This window comes from Thermobia domestica, chromosome 16 (assembly GCF_964235325.1).
Source record: "Thermobia domestica chromosome 16, izTheDome1.hap1.1, whole genome shotgun sequence".
NCBI lineage: Eukaryota > Metazoa > Arthropoda > Insecta > Zygentoma > Lepismatidae > Thermobia > Thermobia domestica.
In genome coordinates, this window is record NC_137469.1 from 68,339,222 (window position 1) to 68,357,331 (window position 18,110).

At 36.4% G+C, this 18,110-nt stretch overlaps 2 protein-coding genes across 2 annotated transcripts; one reads left to right on the forward strand and one right to left on the reverse strand.

The window, feature by feature from the left end:
• Positions 1–2,225: 2,225 nt before the first annotated feature.
• Positions 2,226–4,109, reverse strand: LOC145672494 (ionotropic receptor 21a-like). The gene has a single exon (XM_081741657.1). The coding sequence runs from the start codon at positions 4,107–4,109 to the stop codon at positions 2,226–2,228; it is 1,884 nt and encodes a 627-aa protein (XP_081597783.1).
• A 12,088-nt stretch (positions 4,110–16,197) lies between these two features.
• Positions 16,198–16,695, forward strand: LOC145672495 (protein GVQW3-like). The gene has a single exon (XM_081741658.1). The coding sequence runs from the start codon at positions 16,198–16,200 to the stop codon at positions 16,693–16,695; it is 498 nt and encodes a 165-aa protein (XP_081597784.1).
• The last annotated feature ends 1,415 nt before the right edge of the window (positions 16,696–18,110 follow it).

The following is an 18,110-nucleotide window of genomic DNA, read 5'->3' on the forward strand; positions in this document are numbered from 1 at the left end:
TTAGCATTTTGAAAAATTTAAGTGTGATGGTCCTATGTAACCCTCACAATATTTGAGGTTGGGTCAAGGTATCTTCCCTAATCATACCACGTGAGCAGGTCATGTAACGCCTCTCACTCAATCAGAGAAAACTTTCGACAAATCACGCTAACACTATTTAGGGTATCTCAATAAGTATGTGCACTTTTGCTATAATCGTCACTAGGTTAGCTGTCTGGTTTTTTGCTGTGATTGGGAATGAAGTGTTTTATCACTGGGTTGAAAAGTTCAAAAATGGTCGAACAAGCGTGGAGTAGAAACAGCAGGACGTTCAGTTACGTTCGCTACTGATGGCAATATTGAGCAAGTTCGTGCTCTAATTCTGAGTAACCAACGAGTGATTATTGACGAAATGGCATGCACATTAGTAGTGGTTGTGCATATGAAATGATCCGTAACAGGTTCAACTTTCATAATCTGTGTGAAATGGGTCTCGAAAGAATTAACTGAAAAGCACAAGTGTAATCGTGGGGCAATCTGTCAGCTGGACAGTCCTGCTAACAAAACTGAACATTTTTTGGAACGAATCATTAATGAAGATGAAACTACGGAACTCTGTTCAGTGATCGAAACCGTTGTGGCGCAATCATGTTTACTTCGCAAGAGTGTAAATTGAACTGAAGTGAGAACAATGAAACCTATCAAAAGCGAAGACATTGCTGCCATATATGGGCTTGCGAGCGCAGAAAACTGTATAACTAACCTCCAGACCTCATGTACTAATTGACTTACCCTCGTACTCTACAAGATAATTCGACTTGTCATTATTTTAACATTTCTTATAATCTGAAGCTTAATATTGGATGACTATACTGTATTCTGCGTACTTTCACGGTAAATCGTAGTTAGTAAAGCATGTTCCGTTGAGAAAATATGTTTGTATTATGTTTTCTATAAGACATATGTGTTTATTATGAAATAGTGTAAAATAACTGTGAAGTAGCCGTGAAGTGACCAGGAGATAACTGTGTAAACTCTTAACTTAATTCGCTAAATCCAATTACTTTATTAAATTACATTCATCCATGACAGAATAATGAACATTTAAAATCCAACGAAACAAAACTTTTATTCATGACTGTACACTGCCAGACAGCGTGTATAAGCGTGTATTTGTTAATTGTCACTCTTGAAATTGTCAATAAACGCGACTAGTTTCCTTTTTACTTTTCCGCATTCCTTTCCGTCTAGCCTGATACTTCCTACTTCACTGGACGTCAGACTAATCGTTTTTCGATTAAGCAAAACCACGGAGGACACATCGACAGGGAGTATTCGCCACAAGGTTTAGGAAGGTGCAGGGTCGTCATGAGAGGCACGTTACTCCATTGGAGAAAAACCAACTCCATGTCTTGGGAGTACCATTCTGTTGGTTCATCGCCACAGATTCAATAGAGTCCAATATCTGATTAGTGGAATGAAGGTGTAGGGGAACATAATTGGAGACGCATGAAGACGAGAGAACTCGACGCCCCTGGCAGTCCAGGAGGATTAAGATCCAGTTGTTGGCTGACTCCAGTATATCCAGACTCCTCCAGGGAAAACCATTCATCATCCAGATGACCAGGACGACATCAGTTTCATCGGATCTGTCAGGCTAGTGCTCATCCTTTATCTTTTAGTCATAACCTATCTCTCTCTCTCTCTCTCACACCTTTTTCCCAACTAGTCATGCTTAGAGTTAAAACATTTTAATTTTATTTAAATTCAATCATAACTTTTACAGTTAAGTACCGTGTTGTGCATCAGTTTCATCCCTAATTGTTACATTCATTTAATGAATATTTTAGAGATTATTCTAAGCTACAGTCTGATAACACAACACCGGCACAATAGTCTATAATAACTAATTTAGGAATTTTTATGCAAGAATTTATGTGTTTTGCACACATTTTCGAACTTTACTGTTTCGAAATCTATACTAAAATTCATACATAAGTAAAATTTATATTTGGGTTTCTTCCAGTGGCGACGATAAATGACCTGCAGACCCCGAGATGTGGGTCTGAGAAAACAAATTATATTAAAAAGATGTGAATATAAAGAAGTTACCACACTTCCGAATTCTATTTAACTTTTTGATACAAGAAAATATGGAGCAGCAGAAATGAACATTACACTGTTTATGGGATAAAATGCAACGTTTCAAAATACAGGTGTCCAGGGTTTTATCGTTACTACTAGTTTCATAATTTAATCTTTCTACATATTGTACGCAAATTAAATATTATTGTTTCTAACAAGAGTGATATTGTTGATATGAAACTTCCTGCAGCAAGCAAAAAGAAACTTGATTGAGTGTGATCTAAGGATAGAGTCACAGGTGTATTGCTAAGTTCAGGATTGAACTCCAATATTGATTCCATTTTCCTTTCTTTAATATTTTTTACGGCATCCTGACTCCATTTCTCGATAAGCCCACTTTCCATTATTTGATCTAAAATGAAGTCAAACTTATGTTTAAATGGAGATCTTTTCTGGAGAATCATGCCAGCATTAAGAATAACAACTTGTTGCTCCAATAACAGAAGATTATTCCAAGTTTCACTTGTGATATATTCAGAATCGGCAGCATATTCTTTTCCTAAAGTTTCAACTATAACGCTATATTTACCAGAACGAAGCCAGTTATTTACTTCTTCTTCGGATCCAAATGGACGAAAGTTTTCCATAAGATGTGAAGATTCTGGGTAAATGTCTTGAGATTCCTTAAGGACATATATTATAAAGTCATTGGAGGAACCCCACTGCAAATCACTGTCAGCAAGCTCTTTCAATGTTCTAAGAGGTGGTGTATATGTAGGAATAGTTTGATATGATACCAAACTACTGCAATAGAACACTGTTACTAGGTAATAAAATATTGCTGTGCACAAGAAATGAACTCGAGGTGGAAGATAGAGAGGATCAGGCACTCCGTGTAAAGTGAAAAGGTTCCCCATGTGTAAAACGCTGAGTCTATAACTTTTACTATAGTCGGTTTCTTTACTATCAAGGAACAAAAATTTGTAGAGGCGCGATATAGCGAACAGAAAGAATGCACAAAAGTAATTTAGAAGTGCTGTAACGATCCATACGTTAGATTGAAACGGCAATGCTAAGGCTGTTATTTTTGACAATGGCTGTGGTTTGGGAACAAGAAAAGACAATCCAATCCGCAAGTAAGGCACGCTGTAAGTCACCTTTGAAACAACGTCATGGTTGACGAAAATACTAGAGATGCCTACATCCGCTCGATTTTCTGCAACGTCCCCTAATACCCCATGCGGTGGTATTACATGACCCCACCGTTCTTTGTTCTGAATACTAACAACGGATAAGCTCATGTTTAAAATTGTAGCAATTTCTTTCAAGATACGAAACTCAAATCCTCCATATGTTATTTCACCTTGTGAATTAACCTCAACTACTGTGAATGGTGGATAATGGAAAAGACTGATCCTTAATTCCTTAGATGCAACATATAAAAGATTAGATGTATAGTCCAATAGATCATTAGTTTCATTAATGTGCTCAGTCAGTGATATATTCCAAGATTTAGCTCGTGAAGAAGAATGGATGTAAAGTATGGGATTAGATTGGTCTATTCCTTGCATGATTTGAATTACAATCACTTTTGACATTTTATTTAATATATTTGAACTAAACACCTCTTCAGTTAGCTCAGAATCATCTGCAAGAATTAAGAAGTAATGCCCATTTTCTTGGATCCAATCGGTGGTAGAATAATTAGATTCATTTTCCAGAATTTTCTCTGTCACTGCAACACTTTCAAAGAAGAACACATAATTTGAGCACCTACGTGTCGATCCAGACATTGAATGTAGCAATTCCTCCATCTGATCTAACTCTTTTACATAGACGTTGATGATTGTAATTGATAATGTTGAAGACAAAATCACTTGAACAAAATCATCTAATAATGTTTTTTCAGATCCAATAGCTGTAACGCATGACAGTGTTGGTAAAGCTGATGTAATGAGGTAAGTAACATCTTTCATGTAGAGTCTAGACAGTTGACAAACTGGTCCTATGCACAAATACATTCCACATGTTTCCAGAAGAGACATTTTTCGATTCTCCTGTAATGACAAATGAAAGTATTTATCAGCACACATATAATTTCTTGGAAGTTTATAATGTATCTGTTTTATGCTCAAGTTCATATAAGTTTGATAGAACATTATTATAATTTAAAAAAATGTAGTAATGAATATTATTTGTCACTTGATTCGCTTTGAAACGTTTTCTCTCAATTGTAATCAGCTTAAGCAGATTCAGCATTTAAGGTAGGTCACCAGAAACTTTTCTTTCTGTGGACATCTCTTATTTAGTTTCTGGTTCTCGAGGAAATTTTGTCCGAGTTCTTCTAACATGTTCCCGTAAGTCCCTAATTTCATTTTATAAACTCCTTCTATGGTTTTTCTTAGCTTTACTTTGCGTACATTTGCGCACCAGTACAGTAAAAATTGAACCGTACTTAGACTGGCACGACGTTGTATGCATTTTGCATTTATGACAGTTTCAGGGATTCACATTGAGATTAGTTGTACTGAGACTTGTATAACAGTTAGTAGTGGAGCTGTTTAGGTGAGGAACTTCCAGTGCTGTTGAAGTATTCTGTCACGGTGCTAAGAAGGCACTTCAAGATCAGTAAGTTAACATTTTGTTCCAGCTAGTTACTACTTGATTTTGGAGATCTAAAACAGCTTCTTAAAATCTTAGGTTTGCTTCCGCTAAAGTTGTGAAGATATATGCGATGCAAACTTGGAAGAAGGAAACCAAAAATGCTCTGCAGGATTGTTTACACATATAATATGAAGACTGTCAGAAAAATGTCACTATTTCAAGGTCATTGCTTTAAATGGGATGTTTTGTAAAATATTGTATGTAGAATAATTTATTGTAATTAAGGTTTCTACAAGAGTTCGGCTTATTTGTAAATGTACTGGCATTATCAGCACAAATGAAAGCAGTTGAAAATGTTACTACGAATGAAGACTTTATCTAGTTTTACTATATCAGTTATATATTTATATAACTGCTATATATCCGATATTGCGTATAATTGGAGTCACAAATAACAACAATAATAATAACTTTAACAAGAGTGTTCCAGTTGATAGCCTATCCTCACGCAGACACGAACAATTTACTTTGAGCCATGAGAACAAACAGTTGTACTAGCCAAAGTTGAAACAAAGAAATGTTATTTAATGCGTATACCACCTTCATTAACGCGCCTGCTCCCTATGACGCACCCTCGTGCATCCCGCCTGGTTCTACTTTCTCTGATGCAGATTAAATGCAAAACTAGCTTGTATTGAATACTTAACATTAGTTGGTGGGTTGATTTTTCGCATAATTTCATCGAAGTTGTCTTATCTGTAAAAATACAACAAAACCATCTAAACCAATTCTATTGGTGTTTGCGTAAGGATACCAACTGGAGCATGTAATATAAAGTTAGCAACAATATATATAAATATTTACAATAGTTTAAACCATTTCATTTTTCCTGGCCTCCAATCGAGTTCTAAGACATTTACTCTATTTCTATTTTATATGAACGGGTTAAAGTTACAATGTTGTAAGTCAACCATACAATCCACAGCTCAGATGGACGTCTCGAATAAGATATAAGATCCAAGCATTTTGTTCTAAAAACTTTTCAAGATCGCAATTAGATTCTTAATTTTAGAATATTTTGTGTTAGTACAAGGCATACAAGCTCGTATTCAATACCTTTTCTATATCGTACACTCTTTACCTCTAGAAACAAGACAAAAGAATTATCTTGCACTTAGCCCAAGGATATTTAATGGCAAGTATTTACTTTAGGCAAGGCAGTGACAATAACCGATTCATCTTAACCGGTTCCCGCAGTCACAGTTAGTTTCCAAGAACGAAAGACAGAAAAAACAATGTGCCCTGGGCTCTAACTCGCTAACGGGGCTCTAACTCGCCTTCACTCGCTAACGCTCGCTCAGCAATACTATGTGTATCAGGAACATCAACAACATTAGTGAGAAAATATCTATGTGAATAAGGAACAGCAAAGAATCAGTGACAATCTGTGAATAATATTAGTAGTGGCAGTATATCACTGCCTTGCCCAAAGTAAAGAGTTACCCAGTAGGGATAACTCTGATGTAGTATTAAGAGATTACTATATTAAAAGTAAACAAAACATACAACGTCTAGAGCTAGGATCTCGAAACCTTAATCGTAAGCCAAGTACCTCTAATGTTGATCATTAAACTATGTTAGTCAATACGTGTACTACCTGACAAACATTGATAAAATGTCAGTTTACATATGAATAATAGTATAGATATTTTTGTTTGCCCAACAGCTCAAATAAAATTGGAAATTGATTAAGATCTTTCTGTTCAAAGTACGTAGATACGCGTGTGTCTTTCATCTCGATATTACTTATGTACCTGCGATGAGAAGACATTCAAAACTCAAAATGTAACTAACCTAAGGTAGTTTTTGAATGTATATTTATTTCAATGCTTATGTGACAGATCCTTGCTACTTTCCTGAAAAAAAATTTAGTGAACAGATAAGTTTTACGAACTTTCAGGAATTCCTCCTTGAGTACGGCATTGACAGTGACAAATTTCCTTACGTCATTTGACCACTGAGCAAATACAACAAGTATTTAATAAGCGTCTTTATTAATACAATGGGAGTGTTAGCTCAGTTAATATTGATTTGATACTATTTAACCTAGGTCCACGTTGTGTACATGTGCTTTATCGTCACGCGAAATCATTCTCTGTCATATGAAACAATTTCTTTCTTGAGATGGTGATTGACGATTTACATTACTAATGGTTATAACTTTCATATACTCATTAACTAAGGTAATTACCCCCCAAAAATAACACTTACGTTATGGAAATCTAAGCATTTAACAATTTACAACTAGCAAATGCTCTCACATGTTTCTACGGGTAGTATTTTGCATTACTCCTTCTGCTAATTTCATATCAAAATTCGTCATAATGGAACATTTTATATGGGCATTTTAGTGAAACACCACGATCTCAAACTTTTTCTTCGCTTCTCGGTCAAGTATCAAAAAACGCTGAAACTTGTATTTAATTACTGTACATGAAACTTCAAAACAGCAAATTTCATTTTTTTAAAAAAAGGTTTGTATCCCACGATTATGCATTGAGGCTAGAAGGGAGACGCTGATACAACGAAAATCTTTCAGTTTTACGTCCTACGGTTATGCTGGCTAGTCTTGAGCAGACGATGATGATGAGAAATGGATGCCATTGTGGAATGGGAGGAAACGGGAGAACCCCGAGAAACCCATGCACACGGTGTTTGTCCACCACAAAGTCCACTTGGCGTTAGCTGGGATCGAACCAGAGACCCCACACACTAGGGGTGAACGTTCTACCACTGAGCCACCGCGACCCTAGGTGATACAATGAGATTTAACCTTAAGATATTCCAAGATATGACTATCTTATTATTATAATTACCTTATTATTATAATATTTCCCCACTTCCACTTCGAATTTCTTAACCGTCTCTTTGTTTCCTTCTAGGTGAAAAAAGGAACATGAAATATTGCAAGAGTTATTTAATTATTAGGATTAGCTTATGAGCTTTTTAAAACTATAATATTAGTACGTCCGTACGTCTGTTAATCCATACGTTAACTCTTGAAAGAAAGCGAATTTTTGAACTGTTTTTGCTGTTGATAGCTAGAGTGATTATCTCGACTAAGTTCGGCAATGGAGTCAATAGGGTAACGGTGGCCATCCATATAGCACTCATTCATAAATATAGTCTTATTTTTTTTTTAAAAAATCTTGGTCACCCACCTTGTTTTAGGAAGATATTCCAGAAACCGTACGTAGGAAATCCTAATACTTTGGCTCTACATGAAGATCTCAATTGGACAAAGAAAATCAACAGTTGTTTGATTTAGTTCGAATTCTAGGTAAGAGTGCAGGAATTTTTTGAAAGGAGGTGGTTGGCCAGCTTTTTTAAACAATAGTATACGTTAGGCGTAATGCTAATATGCAACCCTCAAAACATTGAAGGGTTACTGATTACATAAACATTTAGGTGAAAATACTTGGATATTCTCAACCCTTATTATAAATGCAAGCTCATTCATTAGGGTGGGCAGACTTTTTTTTTTTTAATTTCGATTGACCAGGTTGCGGAAATGTTGCCTCATGTTAATAGCAGTATAAACAGATACTTTGGATTTTTTGGTCAACCCTTTCCTTTGCCTCACGGGACTTGAATATACCTGCGGCTGTGCAATCCGCACGACACTACGAAGAAAATTGCGCTGCACAGCTATAACCTTTGGTTCTTTTTCACACTGAAGCATTCTGACTCTGAAAATAAAACGCAAGAGAGAAATGAGATGCGATATTGTTCCTATGTGGTTAAAAATTATAATCAATTAGACGAAGAAATTGTATTTTCAAAACACGTTATGAATATACAGTAGGTGACGAAAAATTGTTGATAAACTTTCCCCTGCAGCTCTTAGCTCGTTTTGACACATACACTCCGAAACTCCCCCAGAACCCACCATGAGGAGGTGGCTGCAAATCGAGTTCCACCCGCCCACCCACTTGCTTCCATTTTTTTGGCTCGTTTACATTTGATAGTCTTGATGGGAGTCAAACTTTTGAATCTTTTTTCGAGACTGTAATTTTGCTCTGATAAAGCCTCTCCACTGCTTGCGTATGGCGCAGAAAACATCGAATTTCCTCAGAAACTGTAGCCATCGTTCTAATAATTTCTTCTATCTGATTCGAAGAAAATTCTCTTGTTAATGGTGGTTCGGTGACGTCCGTTGAGAACCAATCGATCATTTGATGATATTTACTTGCGTCTAAGTTTACTTTCGGAAAAACAAATTGACGTGGACTTGATCTTTTTCTCTGTCGACACTTTTTTTTATTTTTCTTCATCGCAAAACTCGGATGTCGCGGTTCTTGTCGGTGATAATTGCCAACTACAAGTTTTTCGGACGGACAAAGTAACCATTGGAACTAATCACAGTACACACGATTCTTCTTAATTTCTCTGGAAGAAAGATTGTGACTGAAGTAGCCACAACTCCTACAAGTGTCGCGTCCCGTTGGTGAGAGAAGAATTTCGCTTTATTTCAAACCAAACTCGTGAATATACTTTGCTGAGATACCGTGCAAGCCAATGAAGTGCTTCTTCGGGATTTTCGGTGCAAATATATAATCATAAAATGCGAGGAGCTGTCGTTTAAACATCGGGACATTACAATTGGTCCAGTCATTTTCTTCAGAAGCTGTCTGGCGGACACAAACTTTCTGAAACGCTTTCGCAAATGTCCAAAAGGTATTGCTGTTCGTTACTCAATTTTTTAAAACCATTTTCAGCTTGGGTCGGCGCCGAAAAATACGGGCCGCTAAACTGTGTATAAAATTACAATGTTTCTGACTTCTTATGAAGCAATGCTTTACGTATTATAATTGCTGTGTACAATGTTGTAGGTAAATATATATTTTCTATTATTGCACAGCCGATTTCAAAATTACTTGATTTCAGATAACTTGATTAGAATTTTCTTTATAATATATACTGTTCTAAAAGAAATTATTCACGATATACGTGAAAAAAAGCTGCAATGTAAGATTGACAACATATTTTCCATGCTATAAATCAAGAACATAAATTGAAACTTAAAAAACACAATTTATCGTCTAATTGATTATAAATTTTAACCACATAGGAACAATATCATATCTCACTTTTCTTTTACTTTTCATTTTCAGTCTCAGAATGCTTCAGTGTGAAAAAGAACCAAAGGTTATAACTGTGCAACACAATTTTCTTAATAGTGTCATACGGGTTGCAAAGCCGCAGATATAAAAATATTGGTCTCATGAAGAAAAGGAAAGGGTTGACCCAAAAAAAAAAAAAATCAAAATTTTCTGTCTAGATTACCACTAGCACGAGGCAACTTTTCCTCAACCCGGCCAATCGAAATTCAAAAGAAAAAAAAATCGGCCCACACTACCATTCATTAAGCATCTCTCGGATTAAAGGTACTTCAATAGGAATCCACTAAAGAGATGATCCTACTCGTGGCAGGTTGAAGTAGCTTGTGGGCATTAATTAAGATACCATACATAGATACTTCAGTACAGTAGAAGGAGATGTGAACAACAACACGCTCCGGAAGCCTTTATCCCAGATTGCCCTTTGTATCAATTTGACAAAGGCAGGATAAACTCCCGAACGTGTATCATGGACATGAATAGAATGAGATTAAACCAAATATCACCAACGATCGAGCCAGGTGTGCAAATAAAATAAATTACTGACTACCTCAGTCTCCTGAACTGATTCCGTGATATGCACCCTCAATAAACAGGCATATTTGATCAAAAATGTTTTTGTCAGCATAAAGAGGCGTAAGTTTATGAATAAAACCTAATAAGAGAGGAAACTAATTGTTTAATTTAAATAACCTAACCAATGATGTTTCCCCTAAATTTTTAGAAGAAAGAAGCTTAGGATGCTCCCGAAAACATTCCTATTTGGTAATATATTTCAAAGAAAATTTGTTAAAAAATAAAAAAAAATATTTTTGTTTATTAACTCATTTGCATACTTATTCTTTATATATACCATAACATTCGTTATTGTTGTCTGACTGGGAAGCGTTCCGAGTTGGTCTTAATAAAATTGAACACATTACCAATTAACAAACCGAATTTCTCAACTTACCTCATTGAAGAAGCAAACTTTATAAACTCTACAATTTAACGTGTTTTGCAATCAGATCGTTTTAAATAGTTGTAATGTTGAAGAAATGTCTGAAATACTGAATCGTTTTCAAAACAAATGCTAAAAAAAATATTACTACAAAACTATGGTTCCTAAATGAGACTGATTTCACGGTTAGAAAGTTTTAAAGAAAACTAACAAATAAATAAAAGGCAATCCTTCTTATAAGGCAAACAAAAAATATTTACTTTGCATTTCAATAGGTCTAAAGGCTTCCCGTACCACTATTGACAGTTGTTTCTATGAATATATGAATTAATCGAAAGAATCGATTTTTGTTTTCAATGTTTTCACTCATCATAATGTGATGTATATGATATTTGACGAGTTACTAATAAAGGGTCGCTATTCATTTATTTTCCCTAAAATGTCTTATGGTGAAGAGAAAGAATTCCACAGATGATACAAAAATGAAATGAAATCTTTAAGTTTTACGTCCCACGGTTATGCCGATTAGGCTAAAGGAGACGGTGATGATGAGGGATGAGTGAAATGGTGGAATGAAGAAAGTGGGAGGAAACGGGAGAACCCCGAGAAAACCCACGAGTACGGTGTTTGTCCACCATAAAGTTCACTTGGCGGGGGCTGTGATCGAACTCGGGACCCCAAGCACCAGGTGTGAACGCTCTACCACTGAGCCACCGCGCTCCCCACAGATCATACATATCTATATATCTATATATCTATATCTATATCTATATCTATATCAATATCTATGTATGTATGTATGTATGTATGTATGTATCTATCTATCTATATATATACATACATATATATATATATATATATATATATATATATATATATATATATATATATATATATATATATATGCAGGGTGCGGCACGTAAAACCGGCCCGTAAAGTGAACACATAAAATGAGATGTAATGTATTGAATATGACTACTCACCTTCACAGCAGCCTTCACAGCAGGTGCTGAAAGTGTCCTCCGCCCTCTTCAACACACATGTGAGCACGATTGAGGAGATTCATATATACCCTTGTCAGTTCTTGTGTTGTAATGCTATTGGTGACATCCTGGATCCTGGTCTTGAGTTCTTCAATTGTGTGTGGATTTGTTTCGTATACTTTTCCCTTTAACAGTCCCCATAAGTAAAAGTCACACGTGGACAAGTCTGGTGACCGAGGAGGCCACAAGCCTTTGCTGATTGTCCTCTCTGGTGTAAACATCTCATGCACAAGGGACAATAATGCAGCTGATGTGTGGCATGTTGCACCGTCCTGCTGAAAGTAACATAACTGACGCTCCTCTTCGGTCAAGTGTGTATAAAACTCCTCCAGGATTCCCATATACACGTCACTGTTCACTGTCGTCTTAAAGAATATGGGCCCAATAACGCGTGTGGCGGAAATGGCACACCAAACACCAATCTTCTCATCATGTAAGGGTACCTGGTGGATTGCGTGTGGATTTTCTGTCGACCAATACCGGTTGTTTTGGGAATTTACGTACCCAGACAGGTGAAACCACGCCTCGTCACTCATGATGAGCATTAGTGGATCCAAGAAACCACTGGCAACATTGCTCAACAGCCATGAACAGAAATGCACTCTCTTCTGCAGGTCAGGCTCCTTCAGTTCTTGCACAACACTTATCCGGTACGATTTTAACTTCAGTCCCCTTAAAACACGTCTGCAACTTCTCTCACTCGCATGAACCTGTTGACTCAATCTCCTGGTTGACTTTCGAGGACTTCTTGTCATTATCTCCTCCACCTGCATCTTTAATTCAGGTGTGCAGACAGATGGTCGTCTGTTCCTGGGAGCATTTTGAACCGATCCTGTACGCCGCTATTTTTCAATCAATTCCTGAGTGGTGCTTTTTGCTGGCACAGAACGTCCTGGAAATTTCTCCCGAAACAAATTCTTTGTTTTCACAAAAGATCCAGTGAGAATGAACCCTTCAACAATGGCAACACGCTCGGGTATCGAATACGGCATTATCACACACTGACACTCACCCGGCTTAACACAACGAGGCCTTTTTCTCAACTGGTTTCGACAAGTTTCACTGGCTGCGGCTGCACGTGACTGCTGCAGGTCACGTAAGTCGACCCGACCTCGACACGCCATCTCTTGGTAGGAAGGTAGATTATTTAAGTGTTGCCAAAAGCACAATATACCAGAATATTACGACGGGCCGGTTTTACGTGCCGCACCCTGTATATAGTAACTTACGGATTATCTGTAAGGATTATTAACATTGTGTAGATCTTACAATTAGAGAACACCAAGATTCAATTCCACAAAAACAAAACTTCGTCATCGAGTTAAATTCTGTGCCAAGCAAACAGTTAAGATTGTACTTACTTTCAGTCGCGTAGCCAGAAATTTTCCTTGATTGGGAGGATATGCCCAGATTTTCGTCGCGGGTGTCGATCTGGTCCTGCAAGACCCTAAGATATCTCTTAACTCCCGAGATCTGAATTTCTTTACTTGCATCTTTGTTTGGAAATCTAACAACGAAATACACGTATTTGAACAAGATTCCCCAAAGTTTTACATACATCGGCACCATTAATTTCCGTCACTTTTTTTTACAGGTACGGAAATTATTACTAGTTCATTGACGTTGTCTAGCTACAGTATTTGTTGCCATCGCTAGTAGGTGGATAGTGGAAGCTTATCCTTCATTATGTCAATGAGTTAGGAATTAGATTTCCTTAGTAAGGTAAAAACACGATATTTTTCCTAAGGGTAATGCAGTTGTCTAATACTTTCATATATTTTTTTTATCTCATTTGATTCATTTGTCTATTGAATAGTATCCAGCTCTGGTCATTAACAGTTATAGGCCCTACCCTTTCTCTGAAACGGATGCATTTCTTTAAATTTAACACGCATACTTAGATAATTTGTAATTGAGCAATGTGAACAGTATAAATAATAAAGATGCAAAAATTATAACGAGATGAAGATTAAACTATGAACAAACATTTATTTATTTTGACAACTATTTGATTTTCTTTATTAAATTCGGGAAAAACAGTATTGAAAATTGTGTTTGTTAAACACATTGGATACTTCCAAAATCCACCTAGAAAAAAGGTTTCATACTTCTCTCACAGATCGATAGTTGAGTTCTTAAATTTATATGCGTGGGTTGAGGAAGTTAGTGTTTCTCCATCTTTTCCAGTCTGGGATTCGCTACGATCAATATTAAAATTCACGGAACTATTTCATTCTTTTTCTCACAAACCGGGGAGGTTCTGCTGAATGGAAATTAATTTCATAATTAAGTCATAATTCTAAAAAAAATGAATGGAGCTTCTTCCCGTACTTGGTTTTTATTTGAAACCAAAATATCTTACTTCACCCAATCATATTGTGAAGAATGACATGAGCTACTTAATACTTCATCAAAAGTTTCAGAACAATATCTCTTATTTACACTCTACAAAATATTGACGCTATAACAGTTCAATGTAACACAAGAATTTCGATACCCATCATACATTCCCTCAGGATCCACCAATGAACCGTAACCCATAGGTTAGAAGTCGCTCGGCTAAGTTTCCCAAGAGGAAGTGATACTATTTGGGGAAATTATAATATGAGTCATTATAAGTAGAAGACTTGCTGTGAACCATGTGTCGATTCGGTTTCGTTTTATAGATATCGATAGATCGAAATAAAGGCCAAGTTAAAGCATATACATTTTGTTAAAATTTCGTATCTCCGGTAATAACGAAGATATTGGCATCATTTAAAAGCAGGTAAGTAGGAAAGGCAATAGCCTTTTGAAAGGTATAACGTTTGTTATATTCAATTACCCTTAATTCGAGGGAAAAAATCTGAATTTCAGAATTGTATAGCACCAACTTTCAATCCCTGGCTGGAAGTTGCCAAGTTTACGCTGTATTGCATGTACTGTACAAAAGTATTATAATGATTGTCAGTGAAAGTTGTTTGATGAATTTAGCTCGAATACAATTTTCCACGTATACATACACGGTGTTATTTTTTTTAAGAGAAGATAATATATATTGGTTTTAGTTGGATACGAACCTCTTCTTAACTGGTAGGCGTTGTCGTATTCTTCTGCTAGTAGACGTCTATATGTGCTATTTTGGGTTCCAACTTCCTTGCAATACCACGCCACCAAAGCAGTTAAGGTTCTCTTCAGTTGAAACATCTTCCTTTTGATTAGCGCAGTCCTGCGACGAAACTCTCGGGATTTTCTTCGCGAGAACTGAGCCAAGTTTTGGCCCGGTACAACAAAGTCGCCACCCTCGCTCAAAATGGCTTGGGAAATAAAATTTAGAAGAGGGACAGATTCTAGGGCACATGAGAGTTAACCTTTGCAAAATTATTAACAGTGTAGCATCAAAGTAGAAAAGAAATAAGTCCACGACATATTATCTTACATTAACATACAACCTGAAATTATAATAGGCTGTAAATAAAACTTAAGTAACATAATTTCATTTCAAGATCCATTTATCACGAATGAGACAACTAATACAAATTTTATCACCATATTTAAGAATTTAATTGGATTCTTCTATTATCCTTTTATCGTTATTCCACAAAATTTCTTATATAACTGGCTGTATTTATTATCACGCATGCTCTTTCTTAACATTATGGAACCGGATTTTCGCAGAATCAGTTAGATACAGATTATATTCAAGTCTATATTTTCTTCGATTGATAGGAAAACCATTAATGCTTTAGATGTAGGTATATTCGGAAGCAAAGTAAGTACGCGAGTATCATTATCCTTTACTATTCTTTATTTGAATGATCCTTATATATATGTCTCTTTAATTGTAACTTTATATTCTCATTTACTTAATAACCTAATTATTCTTTAATTAATTAGTTCATAACCCATTCAGCAAATGATTCGTTTTTCTTAGTTCCTTTCTATACAATAATAAATATCAAATTGTATATTATTATTTTAGAGAAAATATACGGACGTGCATATCCTATTAAGCTTCCACATCTACCACTTTAAGCAAGCGTATCTGCTTTGAGTAAATTGTCCGTAAATTGTACAGTAATCATTAAGTTCTAAAATGTTCCAATTCTATTTCTTCGTACTTCAATAGACAGTTATATAGCAGTAGATAAATACTATTGCGTAATTTATTAGAGAACGAGGGCGTGCTGGGAAGTCCTTAGCTTTGCTCCCTTCCCCCTTCCGATATTTATAATGTTTGTTTTTATTTGAAAGCTACATGTGTCTATAAGTTTGTGACTATATTAAAACACTGGTACTAAGGAAACTTTTTTTTTTTTTTTTTAGGTGAGTGCTTGAGATAGCAGGGCATCCCAACAAGTTCAACGATGTTGAGAGTCGAGCGGTGATGAAGTTCCTCTTCCTCCAGGGGAAATCTGCAAAGACGATCCATGGTGAGATGCAACAAACATTGGGGGTCCCTGCACCTTGTTATGTCACAGTGAAGAACTGGGTTGTGAAATTTAAGACAGGCCATTTTGGCACTGAAGATGACCCCCGCCCTGGGAGACCATCCATAGTGATTGTGCCAGAAATCATTGAACAGGTTCATGAAATGATTCTCACAGACAGACGAATTTCTGCTAAAAGTATAGCAGAGGACCTAGGTATATCCCGTGAACGCGTTGGTGTCATTATTCGCGATCATTTGCACATGAACAAACTTTCTGCCAAATGGGTGCCGAAATGTTTGCAAGCCGATCAAAAGCGTGCAAGAGTGCTTGCTTCCAAAGAGGTTTTGAGCCGATTTGAGCAGGAAGGGACTAATTTTGTGGAACGTTTGGTCACGGAGGATGAAACATGGATCTATTTATATGATCCAGAGACAAAGGAACAATCAAAATAGTGGCGTCACAGTGGTTCACCGAGGCCAAAAAAGTTTCGTGTGCAAAAATCAAATTCAAAGGTTCTTGCCAGTGTTTCTTGGGATAAGGATGGGGTAATCTTTGTTGATTATCTAGAACAAGGTAACACCATAACCGGAGCTTACTACTTACTGGAAAGGCTTCACTCAAAGCTGAAACAAAAACGCCGTGGAAAGTTGTCCCGAAAAGTTGTCTACCTTCAAGACAACGCATCTCCTCACAAGAGCAAAGTTGCGATGAAAAAATTGGCTAGCTTAGGGTTTGAAAACTTGCACCACCCACCATATTCACCTGACCTGGCCCCATTAGAGTACCACCTATTCTCAAATTTAAAGAAACACTTGAAGGGGCAAAAATTCGCCATTTCTGAAGCAATTACAGCAGTAAACTCATGGTTTGACACCGAATCAAAAGAGTTTTATTTAGAGGACCTAAATAAATTGCAGGCCCGAAGCAAAAAATGCATCGAATTGAAGGGAGAGTATGTTGAATAAATGCATCAAAAATTTAATTTTGTCTTATTTTTCTTAGTAAAGCTAAGAACTTATCAGCACCCCTCGAGAACTTCTAAGCTAAGATTTCAAATAGTCCGAGAATTTAACAGCACATGAAATTTGGAATTAAATTTTGTTAAATTTTATATCCCAAAATAAGTCATTTGAAAGATAACATGGTGACAAACAAAGATAGGGGGAGAGAGAAGAATATCTTCCGAATATTCTAAACTTCAGAACTTCATTGTGCTAATGCCTTCCTTCTCAATAAAATTTTATAATTATTTGCTTTCTGTTTTACGTGATATTTTTATTTTTATTTTTCAAACTCAGTTTGCGAAGATTAATTCTATATTCTCCAATAATATGCACCAACTTTTAAATCTCTAAGTTAATACCAAGGATCTTATAAAATAGAGGATCGGCCCATATGTATCTTCATCCTATTAAATCAATGAAGCCAAAAAACGACCGAGCATCGGCACGTCTGATTGGCTACTCTCGTTTCCGCCATCGTCTCATTGGCTCAAAACATTGCGATCCTATTGGGCGGAGTGGGCAGAGTAGGGGTGGTGAGATTGTGACGTATGGCTTCAAGATTTTGTTGTAAGGGCATATCCTCTATTTTATAAGATCCTTGGCTAATACACTTATTTATATATATCGATTCGAAAACATTCATTAATTTTTTGTAGATTTCACTTTTAATATCTTGAGATCAAGGATCTTATAAAATAGAGGATCTGCCCTTACAACAAAATATTGAAGCCATACGTCACAGTTTCTCCCCCCCCCCTTCTACTCTGCCCACTCCGCCCAATAGGATCGCAATGTTTTGAGCCAACAATCATGGCGGAAACGAAAGTAGCCAATCAGAATGGTAGAAACGAGAGTAGCCGATC